Source organism: Bubalus bubalis, chromosome 1, assembly GCF_019923935.1.
Source record: "Bubalus bubalis isolate 160015118507 breed Murrah chromosome 1, NDDB_SH_1, whole genome shotgun sequence".
Lineage (NCBI taxonomy): Eukaryota > Metazoa > Chordata > Mammalia > Artiodactyla > Bovidae > Bubalus > Bubalus bubalis.
Window position 1 is genome coordinate 8,729,578 of NC_059157.1, and position 27,807 is coordinate 8,757,384.

The window sequence follows — 27,807 nt, forward strand, 5'->3', positions numbered from 1 at the left end:
CTGGCACTTAATATGTGTTGTCTTGCTCATTCAACCCGTGACTTCCAGACCACTACTGGAATTTATTTTTCCCATTTGCACAGAGCTCTGTCTCGTTGCACTAATGACTTCTGCTTTTCATTATGATTGTTATTATTTTTCTCTTATATTACATGCCTTGTAAAGGCTAATACTATGATTTCTTGTACTTAATTTAGTTGAATTTTTCATTCTTAGGTAGTCGATTTGCTTTGCTTAACCCCTATTGTGTCATTTAGTTTCTAAGTGACCACCTGACTGGGGTATGAGTTTTTAGACCAAAGTTGCCGGTGTCAGGACCATTTGTAAAGATGTAGCCAAAGCAGGCTTGGTAAAAAACCATCTACTTTGTGAGTTGGAAATTTCGGAGGGCTATACATTTGTCCCACAGTTATATGCAACTCTTAAAGGAATTTAAATTGTACTTCTACTGTCTTTATATCAACACTAAAGAAAAGCCCCAATACCGAGTGAATTGTGTTTTTCTTTGCAGCCGGTTGCTGAACCCATCCCCATCTGTAGTTTTTGTCTTGGCACAAAAGAGCAAAACCGAGAAAAGAAGCCAGAGGAACTCATCTCCTGTGCGGACTGCGGCAACAGCGGTAGGTGACCCTCTGTGTGCGGCTCCCAGGGTTTGTCCAGCACGAGTATGTTTAACTGGGAATTGCACGCTTGGTCCTTAAGAGAGCAACATTTACATTTGATTCTGGTTTTAGGGACCTGACATGAGCTTCTAGGTGAGGGAGGAGTTTAAATGTGTAATTGAAATGTTTGATTCAGTTAACTTAAATCAGGTCTTAGTAGCTGTTTTTTCAATAAGAAGTTTTCCATAGACTTCTTTTTATTTCTGTTAGTCTTTATATTTCACTGTCAAGCATCTGTTCAAATCATAGCAGTCAGTTGGAAGTTATTGCTGGTTTCTTTAATAATCACTACTCACCCTTGATTTATGCCTCAGCCTTCGTGAATAGAACCAGGACAATAACAGACTTGGTTGTTTTTTTTTTTTTGACATAAACTTACATATGTCACATTGAGAAACAGAGTGTTGACTGCAGTTTAGTGAGCTGTGTGAAATTTGGGGCTCTAAAAAAGATTTTTCAAAGAGTCTCCTAAATTGTTAATTTCAGAGATATTCTTTGTCTACATTGTAAGAACTAATGAAGCTTTGTAGTAGTTTTGATCATTGGCTTAATATTCAGTGTTTTATACCAGTAACAAGCAGGATTTAGTCCAGAAAGCAGAAAACACTACGTGCTTCAAGAGGAGAGGAACTCGATACCAGAATAAGGGTTCTGTAAGATTGTTGGATGGGCCTTGAGGCCTGATTCCTGGGACAGAGGTGGCCCGCGGAGGGAAGGAGCCAGGTGGAATGGCAGCGCCTTTCGCACTTCCCTTAGCAGTCAGGGGGCCGCTGCAGCAGGGTCCTGTTTGGTGCGGGAGGACTCACGGCCGTGAGCTGGTGGTGGTGCCGGGAGGGCTGCTTGGCTGTCACAGTAACCAAGGAAGAAAGCATGCACACGGTCAAGGACGTGAAATTTGGGTATTTTCCAAATTGAGAGCTAAAGTACCCCAAATTTCAAACAGTAAGAATTGTTTGAGAAAAATAATTGTGTTAAACATTTGGCAAAGGGCCAAAAGCTGTGAAGTACCAAGAGTGCATTTACATTTTTAAAGTCCAAGGGGCAAAGGTGGTGAATAGGCCATTTATGTGAGAGAAATTAAGAGTTGAGCACATTAAAAATGTTTTCCCCAAATAATAATAGGAAGACCCACCAAAGCAGCAGTGAAGTGTTATTTTATAGCTTTATAAAACTTGAAAGATACGAGAGCCCAAATTGGAGCTAATAACATTGTGGGAAAAGGCTTGTACCCTGCTGATGTCACTGGATATTGCATCGTAGGGCTTGGAGCATGTTTTGGCAGGGCAGATCTACCTCTCAAGCTATAGAAATGTTTATTTCATTTCACTTGCCAATTCCTCTTTTAGGAATTTATTCTAAGGAATTAACTTAAAAGAAGGAAAGAATCTGTAATCATGAAATAATTCATTTTAGTGTTCTAATAACTGTTATGGGTTAATTGTGTAAATATTTACAACAGGCAGATGATCAGGTAGGTTCTAGTGTGTCAACTCTGGAGTATAATCAGTTTAAGGAATGTAAATATAAAGTTTGCTTGAATAAAATAATGAAAAGCAGAACAAAGCTGTATATATCCTATAATTAAAACCATGCAAGGGCTTTAGTTAGTTTAGAAAGGAAAAGTAGAACATGAAAATAGCTCTTCTGGGATGATGAGATTACAGGTGAGATTTTTTTACACTTCTGCCATTTTCCTTGGATGTTAGTGATGTTTTGATGATAAATTTCTTATCTCTTAAAAAAGAAAATTTGATAGAAAAGAGAAAGATAATTTAACCAACCCTTTCTCTCACTGAAGTAAAGTAAAGATAACCAATTTTTAGAGGAAATGGATAAATCTTTACGAGCAAATAGGCTATCCTGTTTTTGAGAATCAAACTGATTGTAACTCTTGAGAGAGGAAATATTTTTTTTTTCCTGTTACTGTTAATTCTGATCACAGTAGAAATATTGCTTAGGTCTTTGTTTTATCTTGAGTGCCTTAAATCATGAGCACATAACTCACTTTTAATTGATGGGATTTAAAAAATTTATTTATTAGTTATAAACCTAACACATTATTGTTTAAAAAATGAGAGCACAGAAGGGTATAAAGTAAAATGTAAAATCCTTTTCCTGAAAAATATTTATAGCTCTGTATCCTAGGATGTTACAGTTGTAAACAGTTTTTGTGTTTATTCTTCCAGAAATGGCCCAGGCCTATTATGTATTCATATACATAGGACCATGTGTACACACACAGTACTTTAATTAATGCAGCCTTAATACAAGTTTGGAATTTTTCAAGTTTTTTTTATAATCATATTAGGAGAGGGGTGATGTATGTAGCATGCATAAAACTGAATTGGAGTGCCAAGTCCTGATAAGACGAGTGTGGCAAGCTTCCAGGAGGTTCTTGTTTTCCTTGATGTTTTGATTTAAGATAATTTGCCTTTTTTCTACAGCATTCCTTTTATACAGTTGCAGAATGATTCTTGATTGTTTCATTTGCCATTTTCACCTTTTATTAGGTCACCCATCCTGTTTGAAGTTTTCCCCTGAACTCACGGTCAGAGTGAAGGCCTTACGGTGGCAGTGCATCGAGTGTAAAACGTGCAGCTCCTGTCGAGACCAAGGCAAAAATGCAGTGAGTAGTTTTGCCTTCCATTGTGAGTATTTCATTTAGAAGTAGAGTGTACAACTGGCATTCTCTTCTGTGCGTGTTTAATTATTTTCAGTCTCTTGGTTCAGCAGAATTTAGAACAATGGCCTCTTAAAGTTCACATCATTAGTTTAGAATACTTGCTCAGTGATGATTGAGCGAGTATTGGATAATTCTTGAATAATTTCTAGGCAGTTTTCTACCCCACTCCCCAGTTTTTTTGGCCAAACTGCAGTTTATGGGATCTTAGTTCCCTGACAAGGATCGAACCTGGGTCCCCCAGCCGTAGAAGCGCAGAGTCCTCGCCCCTGGACTGCCAGGGAATTCCCAGATTTCTTGGTAGTTACTAAAGCACTTTAATTGTATGTTTGCAGAGAGACTAACTACTTTAAAGAAATACTTGTGAAATTTGAGTCTTATGGAGGTATTCATTTAGGAATGATCAGTTATATTAATTGCAGTCATCTTCTTCTCTCTTTTATTAAAACAGACTAAAAACGTTATCTTTTATCTGGCTATTGGATGTACATTTTTTTAGAAGTAATGAAGCTTTAGTTCCTTATTAAAGATGGATGAAGCAAAACTTTTTGCTAACTCAGGCTATGTGTTTACTCAACTACTGCAGATTAAGGGAACTTTTATTATTAGGTCACTCATCTCCTTTGTGGAAAGGAGCCTCCTAGGTTTCATGAAGTCATGACCCTACCATGTTTCTGTTTCATGTGGTTGAGCATAGCTGTTCTTTCTCTGCTTTAGGATAACATGCTCTTTTGTGATTCCTGTGACCGGGGTTTTCACATGGAATGTTGTGATCCGCCACTCACTCGGATGCCAAAAGGTAAGAGATACTTTCCGAAATCAAACTGGTGATAAGGGGCAGGTTAGTGAAAGCACCTTGTAATCTACTTGGTTCAAGTGAAAGAATAGCTCGCGTCTTTCTCCTTTGTCTCGAGTGGAGAGCTGTCACCTCGGATGGGGACAGGCTCCTGACGTTCCTACATGGTGTGGCTTTAGTACTAGTTTCCTCGGTTTTCAGTGTTTAAGCGTCCACGAGGGTGAAGGTGTCCACTTACCAATTGTTGCCAGCCCTGTAGCTAGAGGGCAAAGTACTTGACTTATATAATACTTTAAAATATTTATTTCTTGAAGAAGTGAAATTCTGTTAGGTCATGTTGATTATATCACAACTCATCACCTTTGAGGGGCTTAAAGCTGTTAGAGCCTCTGGTTTATCGAAAACCTCACAAAGTTTTATAATATTTTGCAAGCAAACAAGTGCCCAAATGAGAAGAATGCAGCTTAAAACTGTTATTTTATTCTTTTGACACTTGTTCCCTGAAAGGCATTTACTTGAGACATAGTTGCCTGTTGTTTGGACTTCCATATTATCATATGCTTATACTTTCTTCAAAAAAAAGCAGTCTTCTCTGCTTTGTCTTATCATAAAGTCCATTTTCAACTCTGGTTTTTGTGATTTATAGATTTTTTAAGTAAAATGCTTCTGAGATACTTTATGTCTCTTTAACGAAGTGTTTCCTGCTGATGGAAAGGGACTCAGCCCTAGCTGTAGCCAACTTATTCCACTTCAGGATTTTACTTGAGCCCTCTGTGCCACTGTGGATGTTACCTTTTGAAGAGTCGCGTTTGTATATGCTGGAAGAACAGGTGTCCCTCTTCCTACCTCTTCCGTTTACTTGATTTTTCTTTCTTTATAGGCATGTGGATATGTCAGATATGTCGACCTAGGAAAAAAGGAAGAAAACTTCTACAGAAGAAGGCAGCACAGATAAAACGGCGCTACGCTAACCCAATAGGACGCCCAAAAAACAGGTTAAAGAAACAAAACACGGTGTAAGTTGTACTTGTGGCCAGGTGAGGGGGAAGAGACAGGGCCTTCTCCGTAGCGCAGGCTTCACTTGTTGGCATTTGGAAAAGCAGATTGACTTTTATGTAATGATAATAATGGCTTATGCTTACTGAGCCCTTAACAGAGGGCCAAGGCACCCCCTGTTCTAAGTACTTTACATGTATTAAATCATTTAATTCTTCCCACAGCCCAGGGAAGTAGGAACTGTTGGTACTCTGATTTTTCAAAGGAGGAAGCTATATAGCATAGAGCAGTAACTTGCATAGTTTATAGTAAGTGTTGAACTGAGATTAAAACCCCAGTAGGCTGGCACCAAAGTCTGGCTCTTAGCTGTTACCTTTAATTTTCTCTTTTACCTGAAAAACAAGGAAGAAAAAATTACATTTTTGAAGCATTTCAAAGATTCCTCTCTTAATGTTACCTCAGTAGTTTGTGTTATATGTACAAATTGCTGGATAGCTTCTCTTATTGGTCATAGCTAAGTCCCATTTCTATGTCCTAAAGTAAAATAATGTGAATTTTTCACCTATTAGCAGAAATCAGGAATATAATTAACTCTTATGGACTAGAAAACTGGGCTAGGTCTGGAGGAGGTGGGGCAAGATTCAGTAGCTAATTTTGTCTTTTTTTTTTGAAGTATCTCTCCAGTAATTCACCTTCGATGATATGTAAACTACCTTTAAGCCTGTCAACCTCTCCTAAAATTTACCCACCTTTTCTACACTTAAGACTATCCTGAAGGTGATATAACTGAAGTGAATGGGCATTAGCAGTTTGAAATACATAGAACCAGTACTGTAATTCATGCTTTTAAATCTTACATCAAGCTTTAATTTTCCTATAAAAAGATCTTTTGATTCCTGGCTTGCAGAGAGTAACCCATCCTTATGTTGAGAGGTAAGAGTCTAACTCTGAGTTGGTGCAGAGATCCTAGGAAGAGCCTTCATACCAGGAAGGGTCTTAGGTTTTCTGTGGTACAACTCTCATTGTGTAGATAGACACTGTTGTTTAGAGAGAATGTGATTTGTCCAAGATGTGCAGCTAGTAAGTAGCTAAGTTATGACTCACATATGCCGTCTGACTCCTGGCCTAGGATTCTTTTCATTATAAAATGCATAGGCTTCCCAGAAGTGGATGTTTCTAATAATATTACTTCTTTTTTTTTTTTAATATAATATTACTTCTTAATCATATAATATTTATTACAGTTTATGGAATATTCTTAACAATATGGAATTAAAAAATACAGTTGTAGATATTTACTATATGTTATGTATTAAACAGAAACCTTATAAAGATTTCTTTTTAATCGCTCCCCCTTTCCCTGTTTGATTCCTTAGGTCAAAAGGTCCCTTCAGCAAAGTTCGAACAGGCCCTGGAAGGGGTCGGAAACGTAAAATCACTCTCTCCAGCCAGTCAGCATCGTCATCAGAAGAAGGATACTTAGAGCAAATAGATGGCTTGGACTTCTGCAGAGATGGCAGTGTCCCCTTGAAGTTCAATAAGAAAACCAAAGGGCTCATCGATGGCCTTACCAAATTCTTTACCCCTTCTCCCGATGGGCGGAAGCCTCGGGGGGAAGTGGTAGACTATTCTGAGCAATACAGAGCTAGGAAAAAGGGCAGCAGAAAGCCAAGCACTTCAGATTGGCCCACAGGTAAAGGCTGCTCTCCTGGAGACAAAAGTATGCCAGAGGCTGTTATTTGGAATAGCACTACTTATCTGGAGTAGATTTATATTTGACTTATTAAAAATCGGTCTTGGAATATGAGAATATGCTCAAGGTCGTGGATTTAGGTGGGACTCAGGTGATAACAAGGCAGGAATTTAGAACCTAGAGATGAAGCTGGAGAATGGACAAGTAGGAGTTTTAGAGAAAAGAAGATGCTTTTTTTGGTGGAAGCACAAAGAATCTGCCTACAGAAATGTGGGTTATAACCTTGACTCAGGGATAACTTTATATTTCATAAATTACAAAATAAATCATGTGATGAACTTCATAATGCTTGTTTTTATTCCTGGAAGGAAACTGCAAAGAGTATGGGTAAATAGACTGCTGTTAATCTGAGCATAAGTGAAAGACCAAATTATTTGGAAATACGATGAGGTCATTATTTTTTTACTTCAGATCTTGGCAGATACAGTTGTAATTTTTCATGGATTATACTTAGAGAGCCACAGCTTCAGACCGTTTGCCTACGTTTCAGGCTGAGTTCTCTCATTTTCAAATTGGATTAGATCTGTGAAGAAGAGTTAAAAGTATAGCAGATAATTCAGGTCAGAGGAGACAGTGTTGATGAGCTGGTCTCATCGCTGTGGAGCTGACAGCACCCGATTGTGTGAAGGAAGTAGGAAGGGCTCTGGGCAAAGTCAAAGAGTGAGAGTGGACTCTCAGGTCATGGGCTGTTACGTGCCGGGGTGGTGCCTCATCGGCTGCAGGGGGCCGTCTGAACGCTGATTCCTTCCCCCTGACTGTCCCACCGGGAATTGTACTCCCCACTCCATATCATTCCTGCTTCTATAAAGGATGGACCAGGCCACTGCCGGAGGGAAAGGTCCTCGTCCTTGTCCGCCCCGCCCCCCTTTTATGCCGTATTGACTGACTTTTCACCTGAGTGGCAATCAGCTAATTACAGTTTAGGCTTTCACTTTTCATGTCTTTATCATCCATGTAGACTGAAGATAAGGCCCACTCTGAGTACATTTATCTGAGAAAACATGCAGGCCGTTCAGGTTGGACTTAGGAAAGAATCTCATAAAGCAGAGGGTGATAAAAGGCATTTCTGAATTAACCATTTCACTAGAGGTAGATTATTAGAAGAATCTACTGGAAAGTGTTAGAAATTTTCTATCAGAGCAAATGTATCAAGTGTGTGGAGAACCACCGCAGGGTTTCAGCATGGCTTTGGCTTTAACGGGCTCTGCCATTTTGTCCCTGACCTGTAGTTCCGGAGGCAGCCTGCACCGTCTGGTAGAGCGCGGGGAGGGCTGTACCCGATCTGGGCCTGCCTCCGGCTGTGGCATGCGCTAGGGGGCAGTGAAGGCTCAGAGTAGCTTCAGATCAGACGTGTGTTTCAGATTAGGAATATGGTGGAGAGTGAGCCCCTGTCCTGTTCCTTCTTCCATGAAATGAGTGACTGTGCATACAGTTGATTTTTTAAAAGAACTGTCCCTAACGGGTCTCTTCAGCCACACACGTTCAGAGAAGCAGCAGGACCACACTGATGTCATTTTCAAGTGCAAAGGCTAATGCTCTTCTCCCCCAGTGCTCCTCTCGCTCATTTCTGTACCCATTTGAGGAAGGTGCGTCATTTAGTGAATGCTTATTTTAATTTCTCGTACTTTCCCAGAGGGTTACTGCCTGCGATCCTCAGGCTTTGGCGTTTGTGCTTTAAACGGGCACCCAGAATGGGAGGGGAGTTGGGGAGTTGGCACTGGGCATCAGTTAACCACTTGAAATTGACTGTTTTGTTGAGATAAGAATGGGTTGGCCTTATGAAGACTGTGGAATCATTGACAATTTTAAGAGGAGCAAACTTTTCTTGTGTTGCTCTAAAGTGATGAAAATTATGTCTTGCTATAACATAAACTTCTTCCATGCTACCAAAGAATGAAAAAGCAGCATTTGTGTGTTGACATGTGTTAAAAGTTTTATATTCTTGTTATTTCAGAACAGACTGCATATTCCTTAGACCTTTTTCCTGTTGTACTTTATATATATATATGTATGTATATGCTGAAATACAAACTTGTTTAATGAAGTTTAAACTTAGTTATGTAATATTTTTAAAAAGCTTTTAAGTCAATTCAGGGTTTTCATTATAAGGCAGATATAATATGTACATATCCTTTATTGACTAGTATCTTTCTGGAAGTCAGCTTAGTGTTGTCCTTTTCTCTTTTATATAAATAATATTAAGACTTTTGAAATTTGTTCTAGTTTGTGTGTTGAACTCATGGTAGCATGAATAACATGTAAGCCCTTTCTTAACATGCAGACAATCAGGATGGCTGGGATGGCAAACAGGAAAGTGAGGACCGGCTTTTTGGGAGCCAGGAAATCATGACTGAGAAGGATATGGAATTGTTTCGTGACATCCAAGAACAAGCCTTGCAGGTAAAGTTGAATATTCACCTTGGACAATCAGTTTGTTCGGGGGTAAGAAGCAGAGGATTAATTATATTGTGGGTAAAGCAGTAGTAGTTTATTCATCCATCTGGTCTGGTGTGGTTTGTGCATGTACATTGTCTGCTGGTTATGGTGTTCTTTCCAAACCCATGGTAATTGGTTTGGTTTTGCAGATAAACACATTGCTTTAACTACCAGTATCAAATGAGCTTGGTTTATTTTCTGTCTTATATGAAGAAGAGTTTAGGATTTGACTGGCACACAACCAAAAACCAAACCTCTCTCAGGAGATGAAACACATATTCGTTAACTCAGGAAATATTTATTAAATGCTTGTGCCTTAATGCTTTGTTGACACATAGCAAGATATAAACGTGCAGGCACAGAGCCTGCTTATGTGCCAGCTGCTGGAGATGCCAGAGTAAATGACAGGATTCCTTCTCCAGCCAGGAGAGACTTGTAAATAGATAATTTCCTTAATGTGGAAGTTTAATTATAGAATACATGAAGTGTGGGGAGTCAGAGAGGATTCATTGAGGGGAAATACCACTTGAGCTGGTCTTAGAAATGTAAAGGATTTGATCAGGATGACAAGGAATGTGGTCTCATTAATTAGAAAACACGGAAGTGCAAAGATTTGGAAGTATTCTTTGAAACGCAGAGAACAAGAGTGTAGATAATGGCAGGAGAAAAGATAGGAAAAGTGTGGTGTGGATCCTGAAGACTCTTAGATTTTGTTTCTCTTTTGTCTTGCTCCTTTGCCACCAACTCACTGTGTAAGCCAAGTTGAGTTCTATCTCTTATCTTGAAATTAAGAATTTATAAGGCCACTGCTGGGGATTCCTGTTGTGTCGGTGAAACTCTTTGGATTCAGAGACCCACTAGTGAACAGATTGTTTGTTTGTTTTTTTTAATTGGAGGATAATCGCTTTACAGCGTTGTGTCACTTTCTGCCATACAACACAGTGAATCAGCCGTGTGTGTGCATGTGCCCCCTCCCTTCTCAGCCTCCCTCCCACCCCAACCCCCCCCACGCCCGAGGTCATCGCGGAGCGTGAGCCTCCCTCCCACCCCATCCCTGCCTGAGGCCATCGCCGAGCTGGCCTCCCTGTGTTGTCCTGCAGCTGTGTCTCGGCAGCTGTTCATTTTGCACATGGTAGTGTGTATGTCGGTGCTCCTCTGTCCGTCTGTCCTGCCCTCTCTTTCCCCCACTGTGTCCGCAAGTCTGCTCTCTACGTCTGTGCCTCTATTCCTATGCATTTTTTAAAAACAAAAACAGCAGTATGAATATTCAGGAAACATTTACTCAACATTTCACCATCTTAGGACTTAACCAGGTTTGGCTTTGAGTCGGGCGATCTGGGTTCAAGCCTTGGTCTTTTACTGCCTTATACTTCAGACAACTTGCTTATCCTCTAAAGGCATGTTCTTTTCCTGACAATAAGTAAAAAAAAAAGTATTAGAGGTACTCTAGTAGGAGTTTACATGGTGTTTAGTGGGAATTCAAAGGAGAGAGTAGTTTCTTCACTTTTTTTTTGATTTTTTCTTTTTAATTTATTTTTTTATTGAAGGGTAATTGCTTTACAGAATTTTGTTGTTTTCTGTCAAACCTCAACATGAATCAGCTGTACGTGTACCTATATCCCCTCCCTTTTGAACCTCCCTCCCATCTCCCACCCCGTCCCACCCCTCTAGGTTGATACAGAGCCTCTGTTTGAGTTTCCTGAGTCACACAGAAAATTCCCATTGGCTATTTAACATATGGTAATGTAAGTTTCCATGTTACTCTCTCCATACATCTCACCCTGTCCTCCCCTGTCCCCATGTCCATAAGACTATTCTCCATGTTTGTTTCTCCATTGCTGCCCTGTAAATAGATTCTTCAGTACTGTTATTCTAGATTCTGTATATATGTATTAGAATACAATATTTGTCTTTCTCTTTCTGACTCACTTCACTCTGTATAATAGGTTCTAGGTTCATCCACCTCATCAGAACTGTGACTCATATGTGTTCCTTTTTTATGACTGAGTAATACTCCATTGTGTATATGTACCACAACTTCTTTATCCATTCATCTGTCGATGGACATCTAGGTTGCTTCCATGTTCTAGCTATTGTAAATAGTGCTTCAGTGAAAAATGAACATGTGTCTTTTTCAATTTTGGTTTCCTCAGGGCATATGCCTAGGAGTGGGATTGCTGGGCCATATGCTGCTTCTGTTCCTAGTTTTTTAGGGAATCTGCATACCATCTTCCATAGTGACTGTATCAATTTACATTCCCACCAACAGTGCAAGAGCGTTCCCTTTTCTCCACACTCTCTCCAGCATTTATTGTTGGTAGACATTTTGATGATGGCCATTCTGACTGGTATGAGGTGATATCTCATTGTAGTTTTGATTTGCATTTCTCTAATAATGAGCGATGTTGAGCATCTTTTCATATGTTTGTTAGCCGTCTGTATGTCTTCTTTGGAGGAATGTCTGTTTAGGTCTTTCCCCCACTTTTTGATTGGGTTATTTATTTTTCTGGCATTGAGTTGTATGAGCTGCTTATATATTTTGGAAACTAATCCTTTGTCAGTTGTTTCATTTGCTATTATTATCTCCCATTCTGAGGGTTGTCTTTTCACCTTGCTTATAGTTTCCTTTGCTCTGCAAAGCCTGTAAGTTTCATCAGGTCCCACTTGCCCACACTGTTTACTTTTGTTTTTATTTCTGTTACTCTAGGTGGTGGGTCATAGAGGATCTTGCTTTATGTCATTGAGTGTTCTGCCTATGTTTTCCTCTAAGAGTTTTACAGTTTCTGGTCTTAGAGTTAAGTCTTTAATCCTTTTTGAGTTGATCTTTGTGTAGGTGTTAGGAAGTGTTCTAATTTCATTCTTTTACATGTAGCTGTCCAGTTTTCCCAGCACCATTTATTGAAGAGGCTGTCTTTGCCCCATTGTGTATTCCTGCCTCCTTTGTCCAGAGAAGGCAATGGCACCCCACTCCAGTACTCTTGCCTGGAGAATCCCATGGATGGAGGAGACTGGAAGGCTGCAGTCCATGGGGTCGCTGAAGGTCGGACACGACTGATGACTTCACTTTCACTTTTCACTTTCACGCATTGGAGAAGGAAATGGCAACCCACTCCAGTGTTCTTGCCTGGAGAGTCCCAGGGACGGGGGAGCCTGTTGGGCTGCCGTCTGTGGGGTCGCACAGAGTCGGACACGACTGAAGTGACTTAGCAGCAGCCTCCTTTGTCAAAAATAAGGTACCCATAGGTACATGGGTTTATTTCTGGGCTTTCTATCTTGTTCCATTGGTCTGTATTTCTGTTTTTGTGCCAGTATCATACTGTCTTGATGACTGTAGCTTTGTAGTATAATCTGAAGTCAGGAAGATTGACTCCACCAGCTTCATTCTTCTTTCTCAAGACTTCTTTGGCTGTTCGGGGTCTTGTGTGTTTCCATATGAATTGTGAAATTTTTTGTTCTAGTTCTGTGAAAAATGCCATTGGAAGTCAGGAAGATTGACTCCACCAGCTTCATTCTTCTTTCTCAAGACTTCTTTGGCTGTTCGGGGTCTTGTGTGTTTCCATATGAATTGTGAAATTTTTTGTTCTAGTTCTGTGAAAAATGCCATTGGTAATTTGATAGGGATTGCATTGAATCTGTAGATTGCATTTGGTAGTATAGTCATTTTCACAGTATTGATTCTTCCTATCCAGGAACATGGACTATCTCTCCATCTGTTTATGTCATCTTTGATTTCTTTCATTAATGTCTTATAATTTTCTGTGTACAGTTCTTTTGTCTCCTTAGGTAAGTTTCAGTTCAGTTCAGTTTAGTCGCTCAGTCATGTCTGACTCTTTGTGACCCCATGAATTGCAGCACTCCAGGCCTCCCTGTCCATCACCAACTCCTGGAGTTTACCCAAACTCATGTCCATCGAGTCAGTGATGCCATCCAGCCATCTCGTCCTCTGTTGTCCCCTTGTCCTCCTGCCCCCAATCCCTCCCAGCATCAGGGTCTTTTCCAATGAGTCAACTCTTCGCATGAGGTAAGTTTACTCCTAGATATTTAATTCTTTTTGTTGCAATGGTGAATGGGATTGATTCCTTAATTTCTCTTTCTGATTTTTCATTGTTAATGTATAGAAATGCAATTGATTTCTGTGTATTGATTTTGTATCCTGCAACTTTGCTAAATTCACTGATTAGCTCTAGCAATTTTCTGATACTGTCTTTAGGATTTTCTGTGTACAATAACATGTCGTCTGCAGACAGTGAGAGCTTTACTTCTTTTCCAATCTGGATTCCTTTTATTTCTTTTTCTTCTCTGATTGCTGTAACTAAGACTTCCAGAGCTATGTTAAATAATAGTGGTAAAAGTGGACACTGTTGTCTTGTTCTTGATTTTATGGGGAATGCTTTCCATTTTTCACCATTGAGAATAATGTTTGCTTTAGGCTTATCATATATGGCCTTTACTATGTTGAGGTTCTTTCTGTGCCCATTTTTTAAAGAGTTTTAATCATAAATGGGTGTTGAATTTTGTCAAAGCTTTTTCTGCATCTATTGAGATTGTCATATGGTTTTATCATATGGTTTTTATCTGTAAGTTTGTTAATATGGTGTATCACATTGATTGATTTGTGTATATTGAAGAATCTTTGCATTCCTGGAATAAACCCAACTCGATCATGGTGTATGAGCTTTCTGATGTGTTGCTGAATTCTGTTTGTTAAAATTTTGTTGAGGATTTTTGCATCTATGTTCATCAATGATATTGGCCTGTAGTTTTCTTTTTCTGTGTTGTCTTTGTCTGGTTTTGGAATCAGGGTGATGGTGGCCTCGTAGAATGAGTTTGGAAGTGTTCCTTTCTCGGCAATTTTTTGAAAGAGTTTTAAACGGATAGGCATTAGCTCTTCTCTAAATGTTTGATAGAATGCTCCTGTGAAGCCATCTGGTCCCGGGCTTTTGATTTTTGGGAGATTTTTGATCACAGCTTCAGTTTCAGTGCTTGTAATTGGGTTATTCATAATTTCTATTTCTATTCCTGATTCAGTCTTGGAAGATGGAACTTTTCTAAGAGTCTGTCCATTTCTTCTAGGTTATCCATTTTATTGCCATATAGTTGTTCATAATAGTCTCTCTAATCCTTTGTATTTCTGCTTTGTCTGTTGTAACCTCTCCTTTTTCATTTCTAATTTTGTTGATTTGGTTCTTCTCTCTTTTTTTCTTGATGAGTCTGGCTAAAGGTTTGTCAATTTTGTTTATCTTCTCAAAGAACTTTTAGTTTTATTAATCTTTACTCTTGTTATGGGGAAGGCGATGGCACCCCACTCCAGTACTCTTGCCTGGAAAATCCCATGGACGGAGGAGCCTGGTAGGCTGCAGTCCATGGGGTCACTAAGAGTCAGACACGGCTGAGCGACTTCACTTTGACTTTTCACTTTCATGCATTGGAGAAGGAAATGGCAACCCACTCCAGTGTTCTTGCCTGGAGAATCCCAGGGATGGGGGAGCCTAGTGGGCTGCCGTCTATGGGGTCGCACAGAGTCGGACATGACTGACGCAACTTAGCAGTAGCACTCTTGTTTATTTCATTTCTTTTCCATTTATTTCTGCTCTGATCTTTATGATTTCTTTCCTTCTACTATTTTTTGTTGTTGTTGTTCTTTTTCTATTGTAGGTTTAAAGTTAGGTTGTCTATTTGATGTTTTTCTTGTTTCTTGAGGTAGGATTGTATTGCTATAAACTTCCATTAGATCTGCTTTTGCTGCATCCCATAGGTTTTGAGTTGTCATGTTTTCATTGTTACTTGTTTCTAGACATTCTTTGATTTCCCTTTTGATCTCTTCAGTCACCTGTTGGTTATTTAGAACGTGTTGTTTAATCTCCATGTGTTTGTGTTTCTTACAGTTTTTTTTTTTTTTTCTTGAAGTTGACATCTAGTCTCATAGCATTGTGGTCAGAGAAGATGCTTGATATGATTCAATTTTCTTAAATTTACTGAGGTTTGATTTGTGGCCCAAGATATGGTCTATCCTGGAGAGTGTTCCATGTGCACTTGAGAAGAAGGTTATTCTTCTGCATTTGGATGGAATGCCCAGAAGATATTAATGAAATCCATCTCATCTTATGTATCATTTAAGATTATATTTCCTTATTAATTTTCTCTTTTGATGATCTGTCCATTGGTGTGAGTGGGCTGTTAAAGTCTCCTAATTATTATGATGTTACTGTCAATTTCTCCTTTTATGTGTTTGTGTTTGTCTTATGTATTGAGATGCTCCTATGTTGGGTGCATAGATATTTACAATTATTATGTCTTCCTCTTGGATTGATCCCTTGATCATTATGTGGTGTCCTTCCTTATCTCTTGTAATCTTTATTTTAAGGTCTGTTTTTTCTGATATGAGGGTTGCTACTCCAGCTTTCTTTTGCTTCCCATTTGCATGGAATGTATTTTTCCATCCTCTCACTTTCAGTCTGTAGGTGTCTTGAGGTCTGAAGTGGGTTTCTTGTAGACAGCATATATATGGGTCTTGTTTTTGTATCCATTGAGCCAGTCTGTGTCTTTTGCTTGGAGCATTTAATCCATTTACATTTAAAGTAGTTATTGATATATCTGTTCCTATTGCCATTTTCTTAATTGTTTGGGGTTGATTTTGTAGATCTTTTTTCTTCTCATATTTCCTGACTAGGTATTGTTGTAAGGTTTGTTTGGTGGTACTGAATTCTCTTAACTTTTGCTTGTGTGAAAAGCTTTTTATTTCTCCATCAATTTTGAATGAGATCCTTGCAGGTACAGTAATCTTGGTTGTACTTTCAGTACTTGCTGGGTTGAGTAATCTTTCGGTACTTTAAATATATCCTGCCATTCCCTACTGGCCTGCAGAGTTTCTGCTGAAAGATCAGCCATTAAGTGTATGGGGTTTCCCTCGTATGTTACTTATTGCTTCTCCCTTGCTGCTTTTAATATTTTTTCTTTGTGTTTCGTCTTTGTTAGTTTGATTACTATGTGTCTTGCCATATTTCTCCATGGGTTTATCCTGTATGGTACTCTGTGCCTCTTAGACTTGATTGACTATTTCTTTTTCCATGTTGGGAAAATTTTCAACTATAATCTCTTCAAAAATTTTGTCATGCTCTTTCTTTTTCTCTTCTTTTTCTGAGATCCCTAAAATTCAAATGTTTGTGCATTTGATATTGTCCCAGGGGTCTCTGAGACTGTCCTCAGTTCTTTTAATTCTTTTTACTTCATTCTGCTCTTCAGAAGTTATTTCCACCATTTTATCTTTCAGCTCACTGATTCATTCTTCTGCTTCAGATGTTCTGCTGTGATTCCTTCTAGAGTATTTTTAATTTCAGTAATTGTGTTGTTTGTCTCTGTTTATTCTTTAATTCTTATAGGTCTTTGTTAATTGATTGTTGCATTTTCTCCATTTTGCTTTCAAGGTTTTTGATCATCTTTACTATCATTATTCTGAATTCTTTTTCAGGTAGTTTGCCTATTTCCTCTTCATTTATTTGGACTTCTGTGTTTCTACTTTGTTCCTTCATTTGTGTGTTATTTCTCTGCCTTTTCATTATTTTTTTTTTTTTAACATACTGTGTTTGAGGGCTCCTTTTCCCAGGCTTCAGGGTTGAATTCTTTCTTTCTTCTGGTTTCTGGGCTCCTAAGGTTGGTCCAGTGGTTTGTGTGAGCTTCGTATAGGGTGAGATTTGTGCTGAGTTTTTGTTTGTTTGTTTTTCCTCTGATGGGCAAGGCTACGTGAGGTGGTAATCCTGTCTGCTGATGACTGGGTTTGTATTTTTGTTTGGTTTGTTGTTTAGATGCAGTGTCCTGCACAGGGTGCTACTGGTGGTTGGGTGATGCCAGGTCTTGTATGCAGGTGGTTGCCTTTGTGTGAGTTCTCACTGTTCTCTCCCTAGGGTTAGTTCTCTGGTAGTCTAGGGTCTTGGTGTCAGTGCTCCCACTCCAAAGGCCCAGGGCTTGATCTCAAGTTTTGCATGGTTCTCTGTCTTGGTTTCCTCTGGTCGGGTCCTCCTTTCGGCTCTCAGCTGGTGTCTTGTGTGCACTTCTGTGCCTGAAGGTGTGTTCCTGACGTATCCGTGGAGAGAGATGTCCTCCACGTCCACATACTCCTCCACCATCTTGTTTGGTCAGGTTGTCATTTCTTCACTTTTTAAGAACCTTTTTTCCTGAATTAAGTTGCAGATGTATACTAATGCTTTTTACTCCTATTTACTTGTGTGTATTTCCTACAAGCAAGGACATTCTTATAGGTGACCACAGTGCAGTCCAGATCAGGAGTTTACACCCATGAAACATGTTATCTAATCTGGAGACTTTATTCAGATTTCACCAGTTGTACTGCTAATTTTCTTTATAGCAAAAGGAAAGGAAGCCTTGTCCTGGTCAACTAGCCAACTGAGGATTGTGTGTTTTGTTTACCCATGATGTCTCCTTATTCTCCTTTACCCTGGAACAGTTTCTCAGTCTTTATTTTTCATGCCCTTGACATTTCTGATGAGTGCAGGTCGTTTATTTTGTAGAACATCCACGGTGGTGATGTGTCCTTTGATCACTTGGTTACAGTGATATCATGCCGTGTTTCTTATCTGTTAACTCATTTGCCCTCTGTAATTAAGTAATTTTGGGGTATATACTTTGTTTAAATATGTGCTGTTTCTCATTAGATTTTATCCACTAGACTTTGTTGGTTGCTTTAGATGGAATTAGATGATTTTCTAATTCCATCATATGTTTTTTAATTGGCGTACTAATATAAAGAAGAGCTTTTCCTTTTTTCTATCTATCCATATTTCCATCCATCTGTCTATCTATGACTTATAGATTCTTTTTTTATGAGTTATCTTATCATTTGTTGTTACTGGTATTTATTTAGATGCTCAGGTTGTTCCAGATTTGGGCAGGGAGAGCTTTTGCGTGTGTGTGTGTGTGTGTGTGTGTGTGTGTCCAATTTATTCATTTGGTGATTTTTAAAGTTGAGGTATAATTGACCTCAATTTTATATAACTGTAAAAAAGTTTCAAGTGTACAATGAAATGATTCAATATTTGTATAGCCCATATTAATATCTGCTTTTAGCCACAGCAATATATCCTAGGTTCCTGTTGTTCACGCTGTAGATTCAGCCATTTCTCTGAGAATCCCTGGTTCCTTTTAGTGGAGAATGGGCATCAGCAGTAGTTCTCTTCTTTTACTTTCTCAGGCCCAAAGAAGTGTCATCCTTGATTTTTTCTGCATACCCTGTACATATTCAGTTCATCAGCACATCCTATTGGTCCTACCTCCAGAATGTCTCCAAAATATGACTGCTGCTTTCCCCACCCAGCTTCTTAGCCTGAGCTGCCTTCCTTTCCTCTTGGGCTGCTGTGATGTCTCCATACTCATGTGCTTGCTTCCACTCCTGCTGCTCACCCCTGTGTCAGAGCTGTATTCTTTACACAGGGGCTAGAATAAATGTTTTCAGACTTTCCACTCCTCTGCTCAGAAAGCCTGTAGTGTCATTCAGTCCTGCTGAGACTGTTTAAAGAGACCCACTGTGGCCGTGTTCCTACCTTCCTCTTGCACATTGTCCTCCCATTCTGGCCCTTGTTGACACCTCACCAGCCACAGGCCTCCTCTCTCTTCCTCAGATGCACCAGGCACACTTGGCCTCGGAGCCTTTGCACTTCCTGCTCCTGGTCTGCATGGCCCTTCCTCTGGTCCAGAGAGCGAGTCTGCTCACTGCTCACTCTGTTTAGGTCTCTGCTTCTGTCTTCCGTTAGAGGTTCTTCCTAACTCCCAAACTGAAACAGTGTGCATTTATCCCCACTGTGTCACTCTTTGTCTCCCTACCTGCTTGCTTGTCCTACAAGGTACTCGCCACTTACTTATAAATGTAAATATTCATTTCTGGAATGCCAGTGCCTTGAGATCAGGCGCTTTCTTTTTGGTCACTGCTTTATACTGAGTATTTGGAATATAGTAAAGGCTCAGTAAATATTTGTCTACTGAGTGGATATTTAAATCAAGTTTTCTGTTGGGTGAAATGAGTCAGAAGTTGTAATAATAGGTGTGAAGAGAAGAGATGTGAAGAGAAAGATGACTAGGGAGAGTTAAAAGGGGTGCTGAGCCTTGCTGAGGCCTAGTGGAGATAGTATGTTTCTTCCAGTGTTTTATTAAACTTGTGATTATCCGTGTATGTATCTGGCACCAAGGAAATAGGCAGCTAGATTTGTGCATCCTGACCTGTGCTGATTCTCATAAGCACACTCTGGAAATAATTTTAGTGCAGTACCATGCAGTGCACTAACGTTCTGATGATGATATTTCTTCATGAAGTCCATTCATTCAGAATTCACGTGCCTGGCCTGGAGCTAGAGCTATAGGGTAGACAGACAGTCATAGACTCTGCCTTCATGAAACGTTCGGTCTCATGAGTGCAACAGACAGTAAACAATTGTACAAATAAGTCTGTTGTTACAAGCTTATAAGTAGTGGGAAGAAAGTAAGAATGTGGTGAGAGGGCATAGTAGACACTTCCTGTACCAGTCTCTGGTATTCCTAGGCAGTGATAATTCACACAGGGACTTAAAAGATGAGTAGAAAGTCAGCAAGGCAAAGAGCTACTGAGGAGAATGTTCCAGACATAGGGGGTTGCCTGTACACGTCTGGAGGCATAAAAGAACTTGGTACATTGGAGGAAATGAAAGAAGGCCAGGACAACCAGAGTACAATGAATAAAAGCCACAAAAGATGAAGTTGGAGAGATAAAATGAGGACATAAGTTAGGATTGGAGTTTTTATTGCAATTGTAGTGGGAAGGTGTTGAATGATTTAAAAAGATTGTTTTTCCATTGTGTTTTATTATAGGATATTGCCTGTAGTTCCCTGTGCTATACAGTATATCCTTGCTTTTCATCTCTTTTGTATATAGCAGCATATATCTGTCCCTTACCCCTTTGGTAACCATTAGTTTGTTTTCTATGTTTGTGTCTTATTTCTCGTTTTTAAATAAATTTGTGTCTTTTTTTTCTTTTTAGATTCTACAAATAATGATGTCATGATAATTCTTTTTTATGGCTGAGTAGTAGTCCATTGTATGTATACACCACATCTTCTTTAATCATTGAATGATTTTAGCAAGGAAGTAGACCAAATATGAATTAAATTTTCTTTTTTTAGCCACTATATGAATGGATTTAAATTCTTCATATTCCAAGCCAAGAGTAGAAGCAGGGAAACAAATGTAGAGGCTTTTTCAGTGATCGAGAAGGTGACTTAGACTAGAGAGGTGGCAGTGGAGATGGGGGAGAAGGAAGTGAATTTAGAATCCTTTTCAGAGATGGAGTTGGTGTAACTTGGTAGGTTTGATGTATAGTTTAAGGGAGTAAGGGGATGTCAAGAACAGCTTCCAGGCTCTCTGACCTAATGTCCTAGAGAAAGCGAGTTGAAGCAATGGGGGGACTCACTATTGATTAGATTAGATGATGTTTTTAAATAATAACAGCATTCATAAACATAACATACAGAGTCATTTTGGAGACCCTAGACATGCTGTAGTAGAAACTGCTTCAACCTTTGTTCCACAAATTTTGCAGGAAGATTTTATTACAGTGTCTTAGATGGCAATCCATCCAATCAGTAGTTCATCATATTTAAGTACCTACCCTATTCTAGAAATTGCTAGGTGCAGGGCCTGTGAGTGAGACATAATTTGAATTCTCAGAGAGCTTTAACCAGTCACAAAAGCAGCTCCCAATAGTGATAGCTTATAGTGACGATCTTGAGCAATTAAAATTTGTGTGATACGTTACCTAATTAAGTCAGACATTATTGAAGTATTTCACAAGCTTTCTTTTTTTCACCGCCCCCCCCCTTCAAAAAGGGTCATTTATTAATCGGTTTTGCTTTTTGTTTGCTTTTTTAAAAAAAAGAAAATACAGGAGAAGGGTATAGTTTGCCTGGTACTATGTTCCATCGTTAGTGGCTCTTCAGTGAATACCCATAAAAAACAGCCACCTCTTAAAAAAAACAGAAGCAAAGAAATTGGTAGAATAGGGTTTTATTTGGAATTATCTTTCAAAAGTGATTTTGTGAACTTGGAAGGAATGGTTTTTCTTAGAAGATTCATCACTGAAAAGAAGCATTTGTATTTAAGTCATTACGTTGAAGAGCGTGACAGCCTCCTCAAAATAAATAGAATGGTTTTTTACATAAAATATCACCAAATAGTGCATTATATTTCCTTAGTATTTTTAGTGCTTTCTAATTTTGAAGGATTTGATTGTGTGTGTGTGTTTCTAGAACATTAATAGCATTTTTGAAATAACTTTTTTCTTTGCATAAAGAATTTAACAGTTAATTAGAAATGAAATAAACTAGGTTCAGCAACTCTCTTCACTCTAAGAGTTGTTATCCCTATTTAATTATTGTTTTCCTTGGAAAATATATCTTACAATTACCAAAATGCATGTAAAAGCATTGACATTTTACCCTCAATGTCCCAACTACCTAATCAGTCGTTCTGAAGCCAGAATGCACTTTAAAACCACCTTATCCTGCCTAGGCCCTGTTCAGATATTCATGAACTCCAGGGACTGGGGAGAAGGGCCCAGTATTAGGAAATGCTCTCTAGGTAGTTTTGTAATTTGAAACTGCTCGAAGATATGCATGCCTATTAGCTACAACTCCAATAGGAAAATCAAGATGCAGAGGCTGTTCTCACTCTAAGCGGTGAGTTCTCACCCACAGTAACTGTCTGTAGATTTTTTGACAGTGGTGGACAGGTAACGCAGGTTACCAGTGTATAGAGCTTGTTCGGTGAATCTTCACCTTCTGGACAGCCCCACTTGGATACAGTGTGGGACATTCCTTACTCCTCTGGCCCAGCAGCTTCGTTGAGCCTGGTGTCAGGGCGCACATCTGGAGCTCCCGCCGCCTTCGTGGCAGATTTCTGGGTTTGTTTGAGTGCCCCAGGGGCACGCTTCTTGAAGTCTGCTCCACGGCTGCGCTTGTGCATGTCCGTGGTGTGTTCTCCTGTCACCACGTTGTTGATGGCCGACTGGCCTTTCTTCTTCTTGCTGCCCTTCTTTGTGGGAACCATCCTGCCGGACTTGACAGTTTAGCAAAATTTTATTGAATATTCATTAAGATAGTGGTTAAAAGCCTAGGTATTAGAAATAAGCTACCCAGGTTCAAATCCTGTCTCTGCTGAGTGACCTTTGTCAACTAAGTTACTTAATAGGTTTGTTGAAAGGATTAAATGAATTGATACTTGCCAAGCACTTGGTGTGTCACTCATGTGGTGAGCACTAAATCCATGCCAGTTTCTGCTAGCTATCTTAATGGTGGGTGCTGGAAACCTGCAGATACATAGAAAATGTGTCTCTGCCCTCCAGATAACATACATTTATAAAACAATAGTTGAAGCCTTGTGGTTAGCAATAGGAAGTCTTTTATTGTGATCTAGGTTCACTACATTCAGCATTATGTGTCAGTTTTTGCATTTAATAAAATCTTGTTACTTGCTCCCGTTTCAAACATATGAAGAAATTGAAGCCTTTGAAGGATTATCATACCTGGAATTACATAGTTATTCAGTATCAGAATCAGCATTTGAACCAGGCCCTGTGACTCCAGATCTTTAATCCTTAACTACTAGTCTGTGGTAAATGTGCTTGAGATGCCAGGAGAATGACAGCAAGGCATCTGCCTAGGCTGTTCGTGTCATCTTCAGGGAGCAGGTGGTATTTGACTAGGGTGTTCAAAGAATGAATGAGAATTAGCTACTGGATGGGGAGAGGAGGGCATTTCTCATGGAATAGTTTGGGTGTGAGGAAGGTTACTGAACACTTGAGCTGTGTGTAATTTCTTTGGTTGGTGTTCAGTTAAGAGATGAGGTTGAAAAGGCGAGTACAGACCAGAAGACCGAGTCACGAAGATCCCATGGTCCATGTGAAGCCGTCTGTACTTTGCTTTCTAGTTAATGGTGGTTCTTTAAAATAGTTAAATAGCTCTTGAGGAGCTCCTGAAGAATTTATTTTAAAGAGGACGGCATGGTTGTATTTGCATTTAGAAACCTAGTTCTAGTAATGCAGTGTGAAGTGGGTCAAAGAAGCCCTCCAGTCCATTGCTCACAGTGGTCAGTGAGAGGTGACCAGGGCCTGGATGAAGGCGGTGGGGGTCCAGTAGGCAGAGGTTGTGCGAAGGATTTAGGATAGGATGGGAAAGGTGGAATGCTGGGTTGAGTTGAGGTTAAACGAAAGGACAGAACCACATAGTTCCCAGTGTTCTTTTTTGAGTAGATGATGATACTGGATGTGGGAAGGGGAGCTTCTTTGGATGGTCTCTCCCAATCGTGGTTACACACACTGGGAGCTTGTGCGAAGTCTAGACTGTCGTGTGTATGGATGTGGCGATCAGGAGGGCTTCCAGGTAGGTTTGCCAGGTCATCAGCACACAGGTGACAGCTGAAACTGCATGGGTAATAGCTGAAGCTGTTAACATAGATAACGTTCATTTAACAGTAAATGTTACCGGGTACTGGTTACCATGTGTACCATTAGGCACTAGAGATAAAACAGGGACCAAAGCAGACTTTAAAAAAAAAAAATTCTTATTCTCAGGAGCTAACAGTTTAGTAGTGGGGATGGGTTAAAGTAAATACTGTATCATGTGGTAACGTTATGGGGAAAAAGCAGGGGGTGGGGGGCAGAGAACTCTGAGGGGAGGGATGGATTTGTGCAGTTTTGAATTGTTGGGTTAGGGACTGTCCGCCATGTAGCAGAAGGCTGAGCAAGGTGAGGGAGTGAACAGCAGAGTACTGGAATCGCAGGCTGGGGGCAGGGGCTTGTGCCTGGTACAGTCCAGGAGATACACGAAGGCCACGTGCTCGCTGACACTTGGTATTTTCTGGGGGTTTATTTATTTATTTATTTTTAGTAGCCGTCCTAATGGGTGTGAATGGGTGTGATTTACAGTTGCATTTCCCTGGTGACTAGTGATGTTGAACATCTTTTCATGTGCATATTGCCCATCTGTATATATATCTTCTTTAGAGAATAAAAACTGATTAGAAGTCATTATATTGTAAGAGCTTATCCTAATTCAGTTGTTTGGCAAAACATAATCTGAACTGATTTGAGACTATATATATATGTATGCTGCTGCTAAGTCGCTTCAGTCGTGTCCGACTCTGTGCGACCCCATAGGCGGCAGCCCAGCAGGCTCCCTCGTCCCTGGGATTCTCCAGGCAAGAACACTGGAGTGGGTTGCCATTTCCTTCTCCAATGCATGAAAGTGAAAAGTGAACGTGAAGTCGCTCAGTCGTGTCCGACTATTAGCGACCCTATGGACTGCAGCCCACCAGGCTCCTCTGTCCATGGGATTTTCCAGGCAAGAGTACTGGAGTGGGGCGTCATCGCCTTCTCCCAAGAACACTGGAGTGTGTATATATTCTTTGTTGTGTCAGTTGCTCAGGCGTGTCCAACTCTTCATGACCCCCATGGCCTGTCCATGAAATTCTCCAGGCAAGAATACTGGCGTGGTTTGCCATTCCCTTCTCCAGGGGATCTTCCTGACCCAGGGATCAAACTTGGGTCTCCTACATAGCAGACAGATTCTTTACCATCTGAGCTACCAGGGAAGCCCAATATATTCTTTAGTTATCCTATTTAATATGAATATTCATATGCTTTGCTGAAGAAATATTAAGGTATCTGATTATGCAGTGTTGTCCCAAACCCTGCTGAGGCTGTTGATTTAAGATACATATATGTACTGTAACACTTTTCTAATGAGAAAAGTTCACAATTCCAAAGCACATTCTATTCCAAGCGTTTTGGATAAGAGGCTGTGGATGTGTACTTTGGAAAGCTAAAGTTCTAGTTCAAAAAAATTTACAAACTTTTGGAATTCAGAAATTAATTAGTTGAGGGCTCCCCATGCATTCTGTCTCACCTTGTACCTGGTTGGCTCTTTCTGTTTGTGCTTCACTCTTGCTGTTCCTGTGCTGTCCTTCTCCTTCGACTTCTCGGAGCCTTGTTTCCCACTCCACACCCCTCCCCGTCTATGAAGTGGGCATGTGTTTCCTGCTTTGAGGACTGGACTGTGGGGAATGAAGGAGATGACAGTGGGAGATGCAGGGTCTGCACAGGAGGTGCCCCACACATGCTGAGGCTCTTTCTTCCCAGTTCATGCTCTCTCCATTTCGCAGCTTATGACTTCATTCTTACACATCTCTTTCATCAGGTAACTTTTAGTCCTTAAGGAACAGGATTGTTTTTTATTAAAGTTTTCATGGGAAATGTCCCAGTGTCAGAAAGACATATCTTCTCCCACCATTGCACATTCTCGTGCTGATGCTAAGGGGAATCCTACCTTCCACTCCCACCTCAAAGTGTCATTCCCACAGGGAATGGAAATGAAATGTCTCACAGGGGAGGGGGCAGGGCTGTGTCAACTTCAATTGTAATTTTCCTTTTGTACCAGATCTAGACTGGGGGTCTCTGTATACAAGAGTGGTCTCTTTCTATTGGATGGAAGTGGAGTTTTTTGCAGAAAAGTAACAACCTTTTCTCCAAAATTGCTGGTAATAAGTTTCATTCTCTAGAATAGGCATATTTAAAGTTACCTCTTTTGATTTAGCCCAATTACTAGTGCATTCAGTGTCCCCTCCCGTCTTTTCTTAGGCTGGACAGTCCATCCTGGCCCAGAATGTATGTTTTGTTTTAGCCGTTTTGGCGTATTCAAATGAGAAGGAAGGCACAGGGTGGCAGCACCTGAGTTAAAAGCTTAAAAAAAACTTACGTGCTCTTGATTTGTTACATACCTGCTACTTTGGAAAGTTGCATGTTTGATGACATTTTGACTGAAATTTAAACATGAAATCAAAGATAACCTTGTAATTCAGACTTGGCAGTTTGTTTTGGCAAGGCCTGGGTTAACGGGCGGTTGGGCGCACCTGCTCCTTCCTGGCTGCACCGCCTTTGTTGCTTCTGCACGCTGGCCCAGAGGCTCCTTTCGCAAGGGAGCTGGAGGGTGGCCGGGCGCGTTTCCTAGTGCGGGAGGCCGAGGGCTCTGAAGGCGGGGAGGTGTGCCATGCCTCCGGCCTTCCGCAGACCCTCTTAGAGGCGGCGATGTGCAAACAGTTGTACTGGAGCTGGGTGTCCACCTTCGCGTCAGGCATCCGCCTGGAGGAGCGCCCGGCCGCGGGCGGGAAGGCTCTCCAGCAGCAGGTGATGTCGCCGCAGGTGCGTGGCCTCGCTGGGTGTGCGTCCTGTGTGACCCTTGGCCCAGGAGGTTAGATTTGGTTTCTGACTGGTTATTCTGATATTTTCTGTATTACTGTTCTTGTTATTTGGAGCTGTGAAGATAGGCTAAAAGATGCTACTTTGTGAAGTACAGTACATGATTCTGGAATGTAGTTTAAAGAACAATGTGTTTAAAACCTTTTGCAGAGCTCTGTTTGGCTTTTGAGAAACAAAAAAAATATTACTCTAACCCCATCTTGTGTTTTTCTTTTTGATTTTTGCTCTTGAAAGAGCCTCAGTGCTCCTTGGTGTCGTAACACAGTTTATCCAACTAACAGATGTTTGTCTTTTGTTTTGAGGTGTCTCAAGGAAGAGGTGAGGTTTCACCTGGCTAGGCTCCAACATGAAACCTGAGATACGTCCCTTGGCCTTTTAGAAAAGGGAGTGGTTAGACAGACCAGAGGGAGTCCTCAGATGAGTTATGGTGAAGAGGCATTTTCCTTAAATAAATTTATATAAAGAATATAAATTTGATATTATATCTTTTTAGATTTGTTAGAAGTGGGGGTGGGGTGGGGTGTGTGTTTGTCCTGCACTCCAGCAAGGGACTTTTGGTAATCTCTCAGTGGTTTTTAAAGCATAAAATGGTGAAGGATAATTTTGGTTGTTCCTTTTAAGAGTTATTAATACTTGTGTTTGATTAGGCCTAATTCTAGCTCCCTTTTTAAAAACGTTAATTCATGTTTGTAGAATATCCATGATAATTATACATGGTTATGTATTATATGGTATATATATAATACACACAGGGACATACCTTCTTTTATTGCTCTTCACTTTATTGTGCTTCACAGATAATGTTTTTTACAAATTGAAATTTGTGGCAACTCCAAGTTGAGCAAGTGTATCAGCAAGCACCATTTTTCTAAGAACATTATTTGTTCATTTCATGTCTCTGTGTCACATTTTGGTAATTTTTGCAATATTTCAAACTTTTTCATTATTAATTGTATTTGTTCTGATGCTCTGTTATGGGACTTGCTAAAGGCTCAAATAATGTTTGGCATTTTTCAGTAATAAAATATTTTTAAATTAAGGCATGTCCTTTTTTTTTTTTTTTTAAGATATAATGCTATTGCAAACTTAATAGACCAGAGTGTAAACATAATTTTTATATGTACTGGGAAACCAAAAATTTGTGTACCATGCTTTATTGTGATTCTTTGTTCCTGTGGTCTGGAGCCGAATCCACA

At 40.0% G+C, this 27,807-nt stretch overlaps 1 protein-coding gene and 1 pseudogene across 5 annotated transcripts in view; one reads left to right on the forward strand and one right to left on the reverse strand.

Moving 5' to 3' along the window:
• The window catches only part of KAT6A (lysine acetyltransferase 6A), a 108,779-nt gene that overhangs the window by 54,136 nt on the left and 26,836 nt on the right, over positions 1-27,807 (forward strand). For 4 of the 5 annotated variants that reach the window (XM_025277929.3, XM_044928520.2, XM_044928570.2 and 1 more), the window contains 6 exons: positions 512-620; positions 3,173-3,288; positions 4,060-4,141; positions 5,019-5,154; positions 6,511-6,827; positions 9,169-9,287. In XM_025277929.3, the coding sequence (XP_025133714.2) occupies positions 512-620; positions 3,173-3,288; positions 4,060-4,141; positions 5,019-5,154; positions 6,511-6,827; positions 9,169-9,287 (879 nt within the window). The remainder of the gene's footprint in view (positions 1-511; positions 621-3,172; positions 3,289-4,059; positions 4,142-5,018; positions 5,155-6,510; positions 6,828-9,168; positions 9,288-27,807) is intronic. The other variant, XM_025277933.3, reaches the window with a different exon arrangement.
• LOC123333460 lies at positions 22,006-22,416 on the reverse strand (annotated as a pseudogene).